Source organism: Lepidochelys kempii, chromosome 13, assembly GCF_965140265.1.
Source record: "Lepidochelys kempii isolate rLepKem1 chromosome 13, rLepKem1.hap2, whole genome shotgun sequence".
Classification (NCBI taxonomy): Eukaryota; Metazoa; Chordata; order Testudines; family Cheloniidae; genus Lepidochelys; species Lepidochelys kempii.
The window spans coordinates 7,093,210-7,111,721 of record NC_133268.1 but is presented as its reverse complement, the minus strand read 5'-3'; the positions used below and the strand labels follow the sequence as shown (position 1 = coordinate 7,111,721).

General features: G+C 41.9%; 2 protein-coding genes across 3 annotated transcripts in view; both read left to right on the top strand.

Annotated features, from left to right (window-relative positions):
- Positions 1–60: 60 nt before the first annotated feature.
- On the top strand, positions 61–12,307 carry OGFR (opioid growth factor receptor). Of its 2 annotated transcripts, XM_073309109.1 has the most exons (9): positions 61–349; positions 2,591–2,671; positions 5,047–5,094; positions 6,142–6,204; positions 6,544–6,631; positions 8,052–8,130; positions 8,683–8,749; positions 9,125–9,273; positions 10,516–12,307. In XM_073309109.1, exons 1-9 carry the CDS (start codon positions 140–142, stop codon positions 11,948–11,950), a joined length of 2,220 nt encoding a protein of 739 aa, XP_073165210.1. In that variant the 5' UTR covers positions 61–139; the 3' UTR covers positions 11,951–12,307. The 2 variants fall into 2 exon arrangements, with proteins under 2 accessions (XP_073165210.1, XP_073165211.1); XM_073309110.1 differs by lacking the exon at positions 2,591–2,671 and having other exon boundaries at positions 63–349.
- Positions 12,308–17,274: 4,967 nt separating this feature from the next.
- COL9A3 (collagen type IX alpha 3 chain) overlaps positions 17,275–18,512 on the top strand; it is a 72,354-nt gene continuing 71,116 nt past the window's right edge. Inside the window, exon 1 of the mRNA XM_073309113.1 lies at positions 17,275–17,572. Coding sequence (XP_073165214.1) covers positions 17,507–17,572 — 66 coding nt within the window. The 5' untranslated portion in view covers positions 17,275–17,506. The remainder of the gene's footprint in view (positions 17,573–18,512) is intronic.

Genomic DNA, 18,512 nt, shown 5'->3' with positions numbered 1-18,512 from the left:
CAGGGAGGCGGAGCCCGCTGTGCCGCACGCCTCCCGGAAGTCAATAAGGCCACTCACGTGGCTGGCTTTGTAGCCTGCCCCTCCCAGCTGCTAACGCAGCGCCTCTTTCGGTTTCCTTTCCTGTCAGCCGGGGGCCCTGATGGCGGCGTGGATGAGGTTCGGGGGGCTGGAGGATGGCGAGAAGAAAGAGTGGTGCTCCTGGGAGTACGACTCCACCTGGGAAAGCGAGGAGGAGGAGGAAGAAGAAGAAGAAGAGGGGAAGGAGCCGCAGGAGGCCCGAGCCGACAGAGAGGAAGAGGAGTCCTTGCCAGGGTTGTTGAGAGTCTCCCACCAGGCCAGCGGCGTACAGGTGACTCCTCTGACTGGGCTTTCTGTATGTGAAAGAGGTGGGGAGACCTGGTAGGGAGGCTGGGGGTTATTTCGGCAGGGCGGTGGGAGAGGTGTTATTCTTCCAGCGTGCTCGGGGGAGTTGGGGTTAGGGGAGAGCCCCTCAGTATAAGATCTGTGTACGTGGGGGAGAAATATTAATTTGCCTCTCCTTCCAAACTGCCTTTCTCCTGGCCCTGAAAGGTTAGTGGTAAATAATCTCTCCCCCTCCCCCCCACTACACACGCACACTTTTAAGCAAGCTATGGTCTGACTTCAAAATCTCCACCAACTCCCTACTGCAAGGCAAACGTTTTTCTTCAGCTAAGTAGTTTTCTTCGACTTTGCATTACTGTTTGTTAAATGTGTTACGATCTGAGGTTGCATAATTTATTCTGCTGCTTCGAAAGCTACAGCTTCCACACGGTGTAATGTCACACACAAGTTGTTACATGGGTAACTGATCCACAGTGTCTTGGAGCCTCTTCTGCCGAGTTCCTGTGTTTGCAACTAGGGACAGGAGCAGCTTGAAGTAGCTTCAGAGAGTTCCATGTCCCCCTCCTCATGGGATCACTAGCATATTATTTTGCCATGATCTTAATGAACCATATTTCCAGATGCCTCAAAGAAAGGGGACACAAGCTCACTGCTAATGCATTTTGCAATAGGTGGGTATTCGGGGCAGGGGTGTGCTGGTGGGGTTACAGCTCAATGGAAAAATTAAAATAAACATCTGTGGTTTTATGTTCCACTAAAGCTTCATGAAATTGCCACATGCTGTTTCTGAATATCTTTCCCAGCATTCCGGGTAAGCAGGATAATTTTGTTATAAATCAACTTTCCATCTTGTAGACTCAGTTGACTCCACTTTCCTGAGTCTATGATGATGAATTCTGTTTTTTAACATCATAGCTCAGAATTGTTGACACTGAGAATCTTCTGTTGCTGTAAATGCTCCAGCCAGTTTCTTTTTTTGGGGGGTGACCTTTTATTGGTATCCCTAAGGGACGTTACTCTTAAGATTATCAAGTACCGTCAAGCAATGTTTCTTCTCTTTTAAGAATGAAATAAAATTTACTAGGTTTTCACAAAGCTACTTAAAGAAGCGGCGATATGGTTCTGCAGTGAACCTGAAAAAGACCACCTGTGAATGGCATACAACACTTTAAAAAATCCTTACGGGGCTGCAAAATGTGATTATTTAACTCTGATGCTGTAAAATGTTAGTGTTGGATAACTCCGTACTTTAAGTCTCTTGTAAAGTTTCTCACTGTCCTCATCAGTGAGTGTTAATAACAATCCCAGAATACTACTTAAACAGATCTTTTGTTTTGCTTTTGTCTTTCTTTTATGAAAGAGAAAATCTTTAAAGCTCATTAGTTTGTTTTTTTTTAATCTAACTCCTCCTATCTTGGGGAAAAGGAAACTAATGCTTGGGTTCAGTTTCACTTTGGTGACTCAGGACAATGCAATTTTAAGGTTAGGAGGCTGCACATCTTAGTTATTCACTTTTTTTTTAAGGGAGGTTATATTTTTAAATTATGTGTAGAAGCTCATTGGGGCTGTTCAGTAAAACAGCTTTTTGATGTTGATTTTAAAGCACAAAATAATGCTTGATTCTTCAAGGGCACAGACTTAGTAATAAGTTTGCAAACAAAACTAAGATATAGATCCTGTAAATGAATCTGCCCATGCCTACCCCAGCAGCACAATGGAGTTCTGTTGTCTTCACTGAGATTCTGCTTGTGCAGATCCATTTGCAGAATCTGGTTCCAGGACTTTAAGTCTCAAGTGCCGGTAGTATTTCATGAAATGCCATGTGCAGAGATAAGGGTGTCCTTGTGGAAGAACTTTGCCGAACTGGTGCTGTACAGTGTATATAGTTTAAATGGAAGCGGAGGCAAAGACAACCAGTTTTCAGCACCAATGAATGGATTTTTCAAGGCCTGCTTTAAAGGGACGTTGAGGCTTCTTACCCCCAAAACATCAGCACCCTGCTTCTAAAAATGTTAACTCTTCCTTTATAAATGTATTCCCATCGCTCTCAAGTAAAGTCTGCAATAGTCTTTGAGGAGAGTGGGAGAACTCTTATACAAAAAAGAAACCAGTTTTCTCACCATTCATATATTACACACATCTACAACTGCAAAGAGCTCTGATCAGTTTGCAAAACAAGTACCTATTTTTGCTCCTATTAAACTAACTTAGATTCCTTTCTCTTCAGTCTAGATGGTATTGTTTATTCAGGACGACCTATATGTTTTTGAGGAAAGTTCTTTCACATCTTAATCTTTCAGATGCCCAGGTTAGAGATTTTTTTTTTAATTTTATTTTAAATAAGTACTTTCGAACAATGGGCTGCAACCAAATCCTAAATCGCATATGTCTTTTGTACATCATTATAAAAACGCTGTTTGTTCATAACTGGAAATAGCCGTGGACATGTTTTCAGATAATTTTTATCACATTTATCTTCCCCTATAAAACAATATGCATTTTTTTTGTAATAAAAATCTTGGGTTTTGTTCTAATTTTTTAAACACCTGCTTATTTTACTGTAGAGTAGCAGGCTTCGTGTTCCGTTGCACCAACTTCCCTCTCTAACAACAAAACTGACCTTGCATTGTCCCATCCTCAAATAATTTTGTGAGGATGAAACCTCTGTTTGCTTAGGCTACTCTTCCTAGAATGCTGGCCACATTCTCTTTACACGAGTCTTGCGGTTATCTGCACCTTCCTTTCTTTCTTGCCACTGGTTGCTAGCTCTTGTTCACATCACTCTACCCTCCTCCAGCTTTGTTCTCTACTTTTCTCACACACTTCATGCAATAGTGTAATGGGTTGGGATGCTGGATGGACACACATGCCAAAAATAGCTTAATAGCAGAAGAGTCTGAAACGCAAATAAGACAGTTGGGGTGAAATCCTGGTCCCAGTGAAATCAATAGCAAAATTCCTATTGACCTCAGAGGAGTCAGGATTTCACTCCTGGATTTCGAACATCATATAGTCAAGATTGTAGATGGATTTCATAGGGCGAAATCCCGATCTCTGTTTATATCCTAAGAAACAACTGTACTGACCTCCCTAGCTAAATGCACATTTCTCTTCCTAACAGAGCCTCTTGCAATATGCAAAACCACTTATGCTTCAGATTAAAACTTCACAGGATTTAAAAACAAATGAAACCCAAATCATTGTATGTATATAAGTCAATATATCATTACATGGCTTAAGACCTTGGTATTGGCTATCCAGGATGGCCAGTTGGAGTGAGCATCAGGAATTTGAGTTCTTATCCTGGTCCTTCCATTGACTGGCCTGGGACAAGTCCCTTCACTTGTCTGTCAGTTTCATCGCCTGTAAAATGGGAATAATGCTTATCTAATTTGCAATCTGTTTATTTTAAATATTTATTTAGCCCCCTTTTCGTTGCATTATGGGGAAGTCTGTGTAAATGTTCAAGATTTTTTTTTTAAATTATTTATGTCTTTATTCTGTGGGAAACCCTTCCTCCAAAGGTGTCTAAGACAGAAGTGTGTACAACACCTGGAAGATAGATACTAAGTGTTTTTATTATTAAAAATCAATGAGACTGGACAGAGAAATCTCTTGACTACAAACCATTTGATACATAATCTTATTCCCCCTAAATAATGTAATGGACGCTGATCAATATTTAACTATTCGCAGGAAAGTCTCTGTTTCCCAGACAGAAGGAGGAAATTATAATGGTCAGATAGTTACAAAAAAAATTGGGAGTTTGTGCTTCTTGAAAGTGCTGAGCACCAGGGGCCAGATCCAGCCAAGCATAGGTTCATAGATATTAAGGTCAGAAGGGACCATTATGATCTTCTAGTCTGATCGCCTGCACAATGCAGGCCACAGAATCTCACCCACCCACTTTGAGGCCTGGTCCCAAATCTGTTGAAGCTGATGGAAAGATTCCCATTAACTTCAGAAATCTTTGGATCAGGCCCTTTCTGCACAAGTAGTCTGGTTGAAATCAGTGGGACTTTCCAGGCACTTAAGGTTAGACCATGTGCTGAAGTGTCTTGATGGATTGCGGCCAGAGTGCCCAGCACCCTGCATGAGTCCTATCTGCGTCTTTCTGCTTCTTGCATATTTTAATGGCAGTTCTGTCAATGAGGTTTGTATAAACACAATCCACGTTTAAAAAATAAAGGATAATTTGCCCCCCCCTTTTTTTTTAAAGTCAGTTATTTAATGTCACTCTCCTAACTCCCACTTCCAAGTGATGCTGGCAAGGAGAAAGTGAAGCTTTAGCCAGTGATTTCTGTCTAAACACTATTAAATTCATAAACACGTCTTAGACTTCTAGGGTCTGATTCTCCTTTCACTTGAGCTGCTTTACCCCAGGTATAATTTCATTGACTTTAGCAGATTTGCTCCTGATTTTGCATCAGTTTAACGGAGAAAAGAATCAGGTGGCAACTGTCAGTGGGTTTTTTAATACTGATGTGAAGTATAAACAACGTAACTTCATAACTAATAGAACTTGTCACTGAAGTGACTGACTTGAAAGAAGTAAAACGTTATTGGGGTGTCTTAGTTCTTGATGATGAGTGAACGGTATTTTTCTTTTAAAATATAACTGAAGTTTGATTTCAATAATGTCGCCCTAAGTCTCTTGTTAAAGTATTATTTTATTTTGTTTAGGAGCAAAGAAGACCAGCTGCCTCATCAATTGGTTATAGAGGTTTTGAGGTAGGATTAAAACAATGTTTGCCTGTTTGGAAAGATATAGGTGATGGTGATGGGGAATATATTTAAAAAACTCACTTCACTCCTGGCTATGTTATCTTACATAAACCAGCATTGCTGCTTGCTAGATGCACAGCTTCTTCTCTTCCACTCTAAGCTGTGGAAGAGTTCAGTTTAGTATTAATCTAAGGGAGTGACCACCTAAATATTTTGCAGTTGGGTCTAAGTATCCCTTTTGCTCCTGGAAAATGTGCAGAGATGAGTTCTGGACTTCAATTGTGGACCCTGTCTAGGCTACAATAAAAGGTGTCTTTTTTTTTTAAGTGATCTTATGCCTTTTAAAAACTTAACATTAACAAGGAAATTTGTTTTTTATTATGTAGGGCTTCCTTGACCATCTAATGTGGGAAAAATACAACATACCTTTTAAAGTCTTAGTATAGACCAGACTCTAACGTGTCTTTAAGAAACCCCGCACCTTTTATCTTAGCGAAGACTAAGATAATCGATATTTGGGCCTCGTTCCAGTTAGCATTGTCCTTCCTACTGTCCAAGGGTAAGATTTGTGGGGTTTGATCACTTCTCTCCCGAGGGCAGGTAGGAAGATTCCAGTCCCGAGGGTAAAAGACAAATACATACTCTGCAGAAGTTCATACAATCAAACCATCTGACCCTGGTTAATTAGGCCGGGAAGGAAGGAAAAGCTGAGTTAATAAAGGAGATGACGTCAAGCTGTCTTAGCCTGAAGGTACCTTCAGGGATGCAATGAAACAATCAGAATAATAGAATGGGTGCTGAAGCATAAGTGTCTCCTCAGCTGGTCTGCCAGGGGAGATGAGAATTCAGAACGTTGTGGATGATATTAATGGGGGGCAAGGGGAAATATTTGCAGGAGAGGCTGAGGTTAGCCAGACTTTCTCACGTTAGTCAGAACAGCATTTACAGCATCATTAGTCACCAACTCTTCAAGAAGGAACATGGCAAGACAGCGTTTTCTGTTGGGAAGCTTTTTTCTGGATCTCTGATTTGTCTCTTTCCTCTTCCCTTCAGTTCTCGACTGGACGCAACTGGACAGCCGCAAAAGATATGCAGAGATACAGGCATTGTTATCCGGTACAGGCTGGAGATTTATGAACTTCCTGTCTTCCATGTTTTTTTTCTCTTTTCATGCTAGACGCAAGGGGCGCTTGGTTGATGTCATTTGATCACCCTTAAGTTGGTAGATTGATGAGGAATATTAAAATAATGATAAAGTAATTCGCTTCTCCTAACCAATGTAGTGGGTACTGGTATGTACTCACTACATCCTGCTGGCTCAGAAACGAGCTGTTAGCTCCCAACTGCTGGTCTCAGACTTGGTAGCCTTACTACCAACAGTTAAGAACTATGGAGAAGATCATTATGTACGTGTTTTAATTCATTGCTGCTTGTTAATTTGCCTCTCTTCTGAAGGGTTTGAAAGAAAGGGAACCTGATCCTGAAGAGGAGGAGATGTGGAATTTAAGTTTTTACAAAAACGAAATTCACTTTTTGCCTCACGGTACGTATCTGACCTGGACCTCCTGTATGTGCAGTTGTAATGCACGTGAGCTTGCAAGGTGTCCTGGTGAGTGAGTGGAAGGAATAGAATCCAGCTCTCCTGATTCCCAGTCCTGTGTTCAGTCTGCCAGAGCTCTGCCCTGTGCTGTCTTAGCTACAGGATGCACAAATACCTGTAAATCAGGGTTTCCCGTTCAAATTGCAGAATGCGGCCGATTGCTGGCTCATTGTTCTTTCCTTTCCTTCGCTCTGTGGCATGTGTAGTAGTTCTTCACCCTAATTCACTTCAAAGTTTTCGGTTTGTAACTGCAGTTTGAAAGGCTCTTTGCTTTTTAAAAGATTAACTGATTGGGGCAGGCAGAATACCTGGTGGGGCCCCTCTGTAGTAGTTTAGTATATTTGCCGTTCTCGCAACCCAGTTAAAAATGTTTTCCGCTTGGCACTTTCCCACTGCAGCACATTAATGCCTTTAGACCCACACTCGTGCTAACTTCACAGCTTTGGATGAGAATCTGTTGCTGAGCTGTGGGTGTGAACATTCAGCTCTCTAGATGAGTGTTTAGCCATCCAGCTCTCCCTCATGCCCATTCCCTGTGTGCTGAATTTTCACTCCAAGGGGCCTTCACTTAAGGCATATGCAAAAGTGAAATGACGAGAGCTGCTATCCGAAAGGAAAAAGTAACATTCCATCACTGATCTTAAACTAGGAAGTGAGATGAGTGTTTAAACTGACGTAAGCATCTGTAAAGTCTGGATGCTGTTTTTCTGGGGTCCTTCCAGATCCAGCTATGGTGCTCTCTGGGATATCGGTCTTCGTTCAAGACTATGAGGCTCTCTAACAGTACTAGAAGGCTTCTGTCCCCTTCATAGGGCTTGATCTTGAAAAGTGCTGAGCTTCAGTGTCTTTAGTAGAAGTTGAAGATGTTCACTATCTTGTAGGACATACTTGAGTCATTGCAAGGTCAGGCCTAAAGTAGTGGCAGACCCATTCTGGGGAGACTATCCCTCATCTGTTGTGTGATAGCAGATCACAACACTAGCCTGGCTTTTACTTTTTCTGGGTTTTACAGTGCTTGGCTTGTTAGAAAATAATCTGTCAATATGCAGGTATTTGACTGTGCAAAGAAATGCAGAATTGGACTCTTTCTCAGGAATAGCGTTTCCTTAAAGCCTGCACTCCAGTGTATGCAGAAACCTACGCTGTTCAAAACATAACTCTGTTAGGGCCCCTTGGAAAGGACATTAGGTTGTCATTTTATTGAAAGTGCTCTTTTTATGTAGGTTACCCTGACCTCTTTTGGAGACAGTGAGGCAGATCCTGTTTTCTGTAACTATATCCCATCTCCTGGACAATCGGTTAACTTTACACATGCTAATTTGCTACAGTTTCTTCTCTGACCTCCCACTCTTTTTTCACCTAGGCTTACTTATTGATGAGCTCCTTGAAGCTTGGCAAGAGGATTACGAGACTCTGGAAGAAAATCATTCTTATATACAATGGTAAATAATTATTACAAAAGGAGATGTCTCTTAGAATGATTCTCTTCTGATGTCTGTCTCAAAGAATTCGCTGATTCAGAGCTGCTGTGGCTGGCTTCTCAGAAAACCTTGAGCCCCTCTTGTGTTCTAAATTTGTGAGATTTATTTTAGTCAGTTACTTCCCTGTGAAAGTAACAAGAGGGTTGGGTATATTGAAGGCAAAGATTTCCCTTGCAGCTCTGTCAGTAGTCTTCAATCCCCAGCTGCAATATGTCTAGAAACCAGCTACTGAGCAAAGATATTGTGGTGATGGTTAAGTTAGAAATACCCAGACAGATAAACAATTAAGACTGCTAATAGTACAAGTATGTATAGTGACTTTTCGCTGTGTGATTTAGGCTGTTACAGACTAAACTCCTTCTGTGTTCCATGACGTTATGTCCTCTCGAAGAGGGCTGTATTTGGCATCTACAGCCTTGGAGACCTTTCTGTTAACATATTTTTAAGGAACATGTGTGCTGGGTTGAATGTGATCTCTATTTTATCTAATTGTCAAATCTTCTTTCCCTTCAGGTTGTTTCCTTTGCGTGAACGTGGAATGAACTGGCGTGCAAAGCCTCTCACATGTAAAGAAATTCAGGTGTGACCCTTTTTTTTTTTTTATTTCAAACCTTTTATACTTGAAAGTCATTGGGGGTTCAACTAGATAAATTTTTGTCCTATACTTTGTAAGGTTGCTCCATTTCCTTCCCCACCATAATGGAGCCAGCTCCAATGACTGTTAAATGCAGCTTTTGATGATCTTTTTGCTCCTCAAATGTCCTCAGAAATAAATTATAGGTTTGTGGATATAAGCAAGAAATAACCAATGAAGATCCCAAATGTGTCTCTTTACACAATAGCCATTTATAAGCATTGGGTATAACTGAAAGACCTCTTAAATAACTGATGCAGATAGTTTAAAATCTTTTTGAGTTGCCATACGTGCAAATTTGGAGTCTTTTGTGCATTTCAGGCCTTTAAGAAATCCAAGGAAGTTATGCAAAGATTCATTAGAGCTTACAAACTCATGCTGGGTTTTTATGGAATAAACTTGATAGATCAAGGAACAGGAGAAGTGCAAAGAGCAGAAAACTGGTGTCAGAGATTTCGCAACCTTGATCGGTGAGTCCCATTTACATTTTGGCTTTTATTCCTCACTCTTGCGAAAGAAAAATCAAATGAAACCAAAGGAATTAATTGTGTACTGAGATACAAAGGTTTTCTGTGTTACAGAAGTAGAGTGATCTGACCACAGAACTAGGAGCCAACTAGCCAAGAGTTTAGGTGTCCTTATTTTGGCTTCGCCTCTGACTATAGCTTGGGAGGCCTGTCAGCATCTTTCATATTTTAAATTACTTGAACTGCTTAGGCCACAGCTGTCCCACTGTAAGCCACGTGTGTATTGTGTGTTAACTGCTTTGGCATTACTAACCAAAAGGTGGGTGTCCATCTGAGTCTCCGTAAGGCTGTAATACAGGCTTAGAGACTCTGATATTTGCGGCCTTGGAGTTTGTGCCTCACACCAAGTTTACTCTTCAGTGAAATAGGCCTCAAGCAGCTGTAGTCTCTGAAATCCACTGGAACAATTTTCACCAATAGCTCAGTATACGGCAGGGATTACTTCTTTTAAGACATGCTGAGAAGTGTCTAAAGTTCAGTTTTGAAAACAAAATGATCACAGGAATGAAGAGTGAAGATCCCTAGTTACAGCTGGGAACTTGGAGTTCGGACTCCAAGTTCTGTTGTTGGCAGTGAGCATGACTTGCTATGTGTGAGCTTGGACAAGCCACTTAACCTCTGTCATTTACATAGCTATAAAGTAAGAATAATTTCCTATGCTTCCTACAGTGTTTATAAGGCTGCCTCAATGCCTGCGAAATGCTTTCAGGTCCTTGGATAAAAGGTGTTACTTAAAAGCAAAGTAGGGTTGTAGGTATTATTGTCATACATCGATTGGCGATATCAAATCCCTTTTCCAGTACATATCTTTGTAGTTTGAACTGCACATCAGTGATGGCAGTGGGGAAGCCACCCCCTGTTCTGGAATTCGGATATCCTTTAATCTCTGCTACAGCGTTAACTGGAACATCGAGACAAGGATGGGATAACGCTATTGAAAGCCAGAACAGATAGGCTAGATATTACAGCAGTAGGTGCTTTTTAAAATAGGCTGGCTTAAACGTGATCTACCCTTAAAGATTCCAGTAAAGACTTATTTGTAGTTAACAGCATTCAGCATGTTTACTTTTAAGATACCTGTCTGGGTTCGGGTGGGACTCTGAACTGTACTGCTTTCATGTAACGATGTCCTTTTCCCGTTTCACTGTCTTCAGTTCTTTTTTTTTTTTCCTGTCTGTGTCTCAGGTTTAGTCACAACAATTTGCGGATAACTCGTATTTTGAAGTGTCTGGGAGAGATGGGGTATGAACACTATCAAGTATGCCTGGTTAAGTTTTTCCTAACAGAGACGCTTGTTTACCAAACACTCCCAAACGTTAAGAGAAGTGCCTTGGATTACTTCATCTTCACCATCAGAAACAAGCAGAAGCGAAGGGAACTGATACACTATGCATGGATGCACTTTAAACCTCAGAATAGGTTTGCATGGGGGCCTCATAAGAAACTCCAGAAATATAAACCTCCTTTAAAGTCTCAGCACTGCCAAAAGGCTGAGGAAGAGAGGGAATCCATCCAAGATAAAGAAGCAGTGGGAAAGAATGAAACCAATCCTCCAAACAGGGAGGAGAAAGTTGGAGATGCTGCATACTCCAAAACTAACAAGATGACTGATGAATGTACCTCAGAGGAGCAAAGTAAGCGTGGTGCCATGTACGTTGCAGAACGAGGAGACAACGTAGAAGAGAAAGAACCCTCACTTCCCCAGCTAGAAGAGAAGGTTCTGAGTGAGGATCTTGTGGGCATGGGGCATGGAGCAGAGAGTGAATGCCTAAAGGAAAGCAAGAAAAGAAAGCTTGAAATGAGCAGATTAACTGGTAAGTGCACAGGGCTATTGAAAAGTCCCACTGATATTGAGAAGATCTCTTATAACCTCGGGGAATTTGCTATCAACCAAGAGACCACGGAGACTCATCCAGCATTGCCAGAAAAGGGTGACCAAGTAACAACTGAAGAAGGCGACGTCAGTAGTGAAGACTTAAAGGCGTCTGAGTCCTCTGATGCACCTGTAAAAAGAAGGAAAGTTGATGAGGTAATGCCAGAAAACAGTACCGTAAATGTGGCAATAAGCCTGGATGCTGACACCACTACCTGCAACGTCCAGGCAACAAAGCCAGGGGCCAGGGGCTGTGGGGCTGAGAAAGGAGAAGTTAGTGAGGAAGACAAGGTTGTGGAAGAAATTAGTGTTAAAACTGAGAATGGTGCTGAAGGTGCAAATGTGAATTCATTGCCTGGTTCTGAGACTAATGAGCCTGGCTTGTCTTCTCTGGCAGGCAGTGGCTCAGTGCTACGTGAAGCAAATTCAGAAATACAAAACGAGGGGCATCAATGTAATGAAGCTCTAACGGTAAGTGAAAGCCAGGTAGATAACAGAGAACAGAAAGAAAGGGCAGACGGTGTCAATGCAAGAGGGGAAACAAAAACCCCAGACAAGAACCAGAGCCAAGAGGGTCTTCAGCAGAGCGTGGTGGCATCTTGTCTTGAAAAAGTCAGTGTTAGGGACATAGCACAAAAAATGGATCACTTTGAGGATTCAGCAGAACTGAATGATCAGCAGACAATGGCAGAGCGTGGAAAAGCCATTGCGATAGCACCAGAGCCAGGGGAGGAGGAAGGACAGTGACGTCCTGAATTCAAGGAGCATGGAACAGCGATTCAGACTCCAAAGGCAGATGGAAAAAGTCTCTTTTAAAACAATCCAGAACTAACTCAGTCCCTCCCCTCCCCTCTGATTGTCTTAACTAGAAAAAATCTGCTTGGTCAACTACGTAGGGAAGAGCCCCTGACCTCTTCCTGTTCCCATTTGTATCTGACATGCTGTACTATGTGCAAGAATTTCCCCTCTTCACCTCTTTTTTGGTATGTGTATTAAAGAAGAAAACAAAGCTGCTTTTCTCTTTGAAAGAGTAAAGCTCTTATTTAATAAGTGATTTTAATCCATAGAATACAGATGTTTGTAGAATAAACCAACTGGTTTCTAGTTTTCTTTTTTTTTTTTTTAACCAGGTAATTCCTCTTCGGCAGTTTGGAAACTGTCACACTAACAACGGGGAGTTTTTACATTTGCTGTTTCCCTAGCAAAGGCCAGTGTGAGGCCCTGTTGCTCATCTTGGTGAGGCTCTGTTGAAATCAGTTTTGTAAGGAGACACCAATTTGATTGTGCAGTGGTTGTTCTGCTTGAAGCCTGGTGCTTTTCTGCTCCTTGAGGGCAAAGGTCCCCCATTCTGCTGATATTTGCTTGCAAAAGGGGTGAGGGTAGTGAAATTTCGTGTGTGGGGAAAATGCAAATGCCTTTCCATGGGTAAGCTTAATTTTAAGCATTTAGTTTGGAATATGAGAGTCATTGATTAAACTACGCAGTCAAAATGTTTGACAAATATTAACCTTAACGGGGCTTTTCTCCAATCTATGTGCAGGGCTGTTGAGGGTTTAATTCCATCTAGCCCTAGTCCAAGCCACTCATGCATTTCTTCCAAGGGTTGCTGGGAGACTGGAAACCCACCAGTCTCTAAAAGAAAAAGGGGGGGAAATACAACTCAGGCATTGCTTAAAGAGAATTCTGCCCTCCTGGGAGTCCCTTTTCCTTGCTCTGTGGAGCCCTGATGGTTTTCCAGATGCTACTTTTTTCATTGGTTGTGAGTCCTTTAACGGTCTGTCAATGCACTTTTCATCAGGCTACTCTTCCCTTGTCCCTAGTGTGGATTTTCATCCATGATGATTTTAATTTCCAGTTTGGGCAAGTGCTGTGCCAATAGCATTCTGCCTCCGACTGTCCCAAGTGTGTTCTGCAGCGTGTCATGTGCACTGTCGGGGATCATAGCTCTATCTTTAAGTTGTGAAAGAGTTAAACTGTTGAGGGTTTTTGTTTTATTTTTTTAACCAGAGGCATCATAATAATCTCTTGTCAGCCCCTGCCACCTACTGACCAGCACTAATGTGTTTAATATCTATTGTTACTACTATCTAACTTGCACTTAATGTTCATAATGTGCACATCAGCCTTGTACGGAATTCAGCTGGCATAAAGGAGCATCATACAGTGTAATGCTATATGTAGGAGAAAATATTAAGGTATTTACTGCAGTGGACCTGCTTCACCAAGCAGAAGGAAGAAAGGCAGCTGCTGAAAAGAGTGGACTTGATGTTCACTTAAACTCTGGTTCTATTTTTGTTTTTTAAATACCATTTGGTTTTTGTAGAGCATTGCTGCAGGTTAGGTCAGCCATCCTATCAGAACATGTAGAGGAAAACGCTCTCCAGCTGTTAAGCAAAGAATCTTTAACACTTCTGGAATTTAATCTGTGACGTGCCTGCTCAAAACTTATATGCCCTGATCCAGCCTGGCATTTACACACATGTGTAACTCTAAGCATGCATGTAGTCTTGTTGAAGTCAGGGCTTATATGCTTATAGTAATACACAGTAAAGGCCTTAAAAACCCATTTGTTAAAGTACTTTTTCTCTAGAAGAAAAACAAATTGTGTTTAAATATTCAGTAAAACTAACTAAAGACCTTCAGTGTTTAGAGAACACAGGGAAAAAATTGCTTTTTATGAAAGTCTTTGTAAAGTTTTATAGCTGTCTTTTTATTTAAGTAACAAAGTTCTCACTAGATGTGTTCATACATGGCCCACTTTGCGTATCTTGTATGTATGTAACAAGTTTTAAATGAGATCTCAGTATAATGTATATTAAACTATGATTTTAATGCAAACCAGTTGTGGGTGTTAATTTTTCACATGTAGAGGAGGAGGAAGAAGAGTGTTTTACCAAGTTCTCACTTGTGAGGCTGTTTTGAGGAACTTGCAGGCTGTTGCACATCTGAAAAAGTCTTGATGGGGAGGGATCTGCAGCTTCTTTATGGGTAATCTACTGCATTTTAAACTTGGTTCTGGTCTCGCTGATCCAGTGAGATCTGTCCTAATTCATTCCTTTTCATGGTTCCTTTCCTTATAAACACACACAAACTTTACCCCTCTCTTTCTCATTCAGCTCTCCCAAGCATACAACTTCTGCATCAGCAGTCCTCTCTAACATAACTGTGCATAACTAGGAATCCTCCAGAAGCAACTGTCTATAGGATAGGAAGCCTGGCACCTATGCCTGTCTTCTATAAGTGTTCTTTCTAATGGACTTGAAATTAGTTTTCCTAGTTGCCATGAAGACAGGAATATTATCTCTTTACTTCTCACTTGTGGCATGGTAAATTTAACTTGCAAAATAAGTGTGTGTAATTAATGTATACAAAATTTTTATGCAGATGCTGACTGATGCTGCATAATAATCTTTACTGCTCCATGGGAAGGGAAAAGGAAGGATTGTCTTCTGGTTCAGGAAGACCTGGCTTCATTTCCCAGACTATCACAGGCTTTTGGGGCAGGTTGCTTTTCTCTGTGTGCCTCCGTTCCACACCTGTAAAATGGGGATAATGCTTTCCTCCATCCTGGGTTGTTGTGAAGATAAATGTTTGTGTTTGGAAGGTGCTCACTTATGATAGTGGAAACTGAAGCCATACCTAGATAAATGCCACTTTCTATGGCTGTCGCTCTAGATTATTATAATGTACCATTCCTGTCAATTGACTTTTAAGGTAATTAGCATCAGCTATTACAGGAATGGGCATAATAGAATATATATTTTACACACAGAAACCATTTTAAAAGCAGAAATCAGTTCTGGTTCTGTTCAATATCTTCATCAATGATTTAGATAACAGCGTAGATCAGTGGTGGGCAAGCTGCAGCCCATCAGGGTAATCCACTGGTGGGCCGTGAGACAGTTTGTTTACATTGACCATCCGCAAGCACGGCCACCCGCAGCTCCCAGTGGTCGGGAATGGCGAACTGTCACACACTAAACACAAGTGAATAGTGTAACACTGCTGCAAAAAAGGGACATTCTGGGATATATTAGCAGGAGTATTGTAAGCAAGACATGAGAAGTAATTCTTCCGCTTTACCCCATGCCGATTGGATCTCAACTGGAGTATTGTGTCCAATTCTGGGTGCCACATTTCAGGAAAGATGTGGACAAATTGGTGGAAGTCCAGAGAAGAGCAACAAAAATTATGAAAGGTCTAGAAAACTTCCTATGAAGGAAGGATGAAAAAATGGTTTGTTTAGTCTGGAGAGGAGAAGAGAAGACTGAGGGGGGACATATGTTTTCAAGCACATAAAAGGTTACAAGGAAGAGGGAGGTAAATGTTCTCTAACTTCATGGGCTGGGACACGAAGCAATGGGCTTCAGTTGCAGCAATGGCAGTTTAGGTTGGACATTAGGAAAAACTTCCTGTCAAGGTAGTGAAGCCCTGGAATAAATTGCTTATGGAGGTGGTTCAGCATCGGTGCTCGTATAGCTTGGAGGTGTATTAACTCCCTGTGGGTTCCCTCCATAGCTACAAGGTCATTCAGCCCATAGTTGTACCTTAAGCACTATCCCCCCACAAACACCATGGAGCAAGGGGAGAGGTTAGAGTCCTTGGAGCTGTGCAACAGAGGTGACCATCCAGGTGGCCTCTTGACAACTCCAGATGGGCTTATGGCAAGGTGTGTATGAACCACACCTTAAATAAATGCTGAAGCAGGTGTATAGCGTGGCAGCTTACCTAATCAGTGTATTTCACTGGGAGCACAGCCCCTTGCTGCCTATTCATTTCCCAAATGGAGATTATGGTTTGATGGAACAATGAAAACAACATTTTTGCTATAGTTTGTTGGGTTGGGGGGGATACCATCTCTATTTGTAATAATAAGCACAGATTTTTCCCCCCCACCATCCGCACTAGAGCCAAATGTCACTGTATGTTTGTATCTTTCTTTTCTGGGGTAACAGAGCAAGTAGTCATGCTAGGAGACTAGTGCATTCTTATGGGGGGCAGGCGCGGAGAGAAAAGCCATGAATCTACTTTCTGAGATCTGCACGATCGCGGCTTTTGAAGAAGTCTGCATTTCTCCTTCCCCACCTCTAGGTCCCCAGCTCCCTCCTCTGTGCTTTCTACCAACTTTCTGGTAGGCAGATGGAATAAGGAGAGGTGGGCAGGCTCTTGCATTCTGCACCAGGAATACACACACCCTTCTCATTTGAAAAGGGGAAAGAGCTAGAGTGCAGTTGCATCATAATAAGCAACTCTGACCCCTCGATCGCAATGAGTGTCTTTCCCCAGTGCATCTCTACTTCCCGACTTTCACAGACTGTCCCCTTCTTTGGATGAAATCATCTTGAATTAATACGTAAAGGGAAACATGGAGCCGATTGTAAGCCTTGCTAATGTGTTCACATCTCAGATAACCTACTTTTGGATTGTTGTCATCTTCTCAGTGTCACACGCCTGTAGTAAAAATATTTCAAAGGCAAGTTTTATTTTAATCTTTTCAGCTTTCTGTGGCTTTCTCAGGGTTTCTCCTACATTCCTCTTCTTTGCTCTTCTCGTCACTATGCCGGCTCTCTTCAATGTCACATACAGTGCACGCGCACACAAAAATAAACCAGATGCTCTGAGTATCCAAGAAAAAGCACAGGTGGTGAACACAAATCTGGAGCTGATAAAGCATTTCATGAAGCAAAGATACTAGCCCTATTCTCTGCACTGACCTCATGCCTTTATAGTGATCTCTGCATTTATTCCACAGAAATAAAAATCCACAAACATTAAGTCTTCATTTTTGTTACCTTCCATCCATCAAGTACTAAGTTGGTAGTGAATTGTGAACTACTTTTCACTGGCCTAGACGAGACCAAAGTAACGTCTGTGTCTTGGGATGGTGGATTTTAATTTTGTCTCTTTAGGGTTATCTGTCTGAGTGACAATTTAGCTAAGGCAAGTCCAGCCTTTCCTCTCTTAAAAAGGTTCCCTCCCTGTTTGCTGTTGGCTTGAGCTGTCTGTCGGTGTGGTGAATGTGTGCCTCCTTTCATAACTGAATGTGCCACTCTGCAGTTTGGCCCCCCTCCTCCTTTCCCCACCTTCCCCCCCTGAAACCTGGTCTCTCTCTGAGCTCAGCCCCTCTCGCCTGCCTGTGCTTCTGAGCTCTGCCCCCTCCAGCTGGAGACTCAGGTTTATCTGGAGACGGAGGGGCTCATTTGGGAGCTGAGATCTGAGCGGTGAAGGAGAGATCCATTGGAACCAGGAGAAGAGAAGGACTAGTTTCACTAAAGAGCTGAAGAGAGGCAGAGCGTGGAGACCATGGCTGGATTCTCAGCTCTTGGGCTGCTCTTTCTTTTTCAACTAGTAGCCACATCCTCAGCTCAGGTAAGAATGTGCCTTTACTTGTAATGGCCAAAAATCCCAGCTACTGATGGAAAAAATACATAAAGATCAGAGGGTCTCAAAGCAGCAGGATTAAATGTGCACCATATGACAGCAGGCCAGATTATTGCTGTTCATTTAAAATCGAAAGTTTAATGTCTAAAACTGAGAGAGTATATTCCTTGCTAGGTGCCTAGCGGTGAGAGCAGAAGTGTTTACTGTTAGGGGTTTAGTTCATGTCCTGTGATTATGGAAATTGCCACTCTAACTTTTGTGTAAAAGAATTCTCCTAATAGTTTGGTTTATAGCCATGTTGGAAAAGCCTCAGGAAAAGGAGAAGAAAATGGTGATTTGGGAAAAAATATTTTTGTTTTACTAGAAAGGACAAAGTTGCCCACTAAATAAAAATCCCCGATGCTCCACCTCTTCATCCCATTCAGGGTTTTTCTTCCTCCTCCTCCCCCCGCAAGTTGATCTGTTTTTGAGACATGTTTAGGAACAAACACATTTAATCCTTATTCATTCAGGTGAAGCTACATGTATTCGTGGCAAATGTCCCTGTAGTGGTGTTAACTTTCCAATGTGTATTGCTCAGGAAAATTCTCTGGGGGAGGATTTTTCATTGCATTAATGAAGGAATTTTTGCAGCTTGGCTCAGGAATTCTGAGCTGACCCTCAACTGCTGTGAGCAGAACTAGTTCCACAATGAAACCTTTGTTCCCTGAAGCTGCATTGCAGGTACTCTCTGGAGCTCTTTCCACAAAGCAGACCTTTATAGGATCCCCACTTCTCCCACACCCCTAAGAGCTAAACCTCCACACACTGTCTAGCTCAGATGGGCAATTACTCAAGTCTCAGCCCTTTAGCTGTGCCTTCCTTCATACTTTCCCCTGAAGACATTATGTACCTCCATCTCTTCTGCCGACTGCTAGTATACGGAATG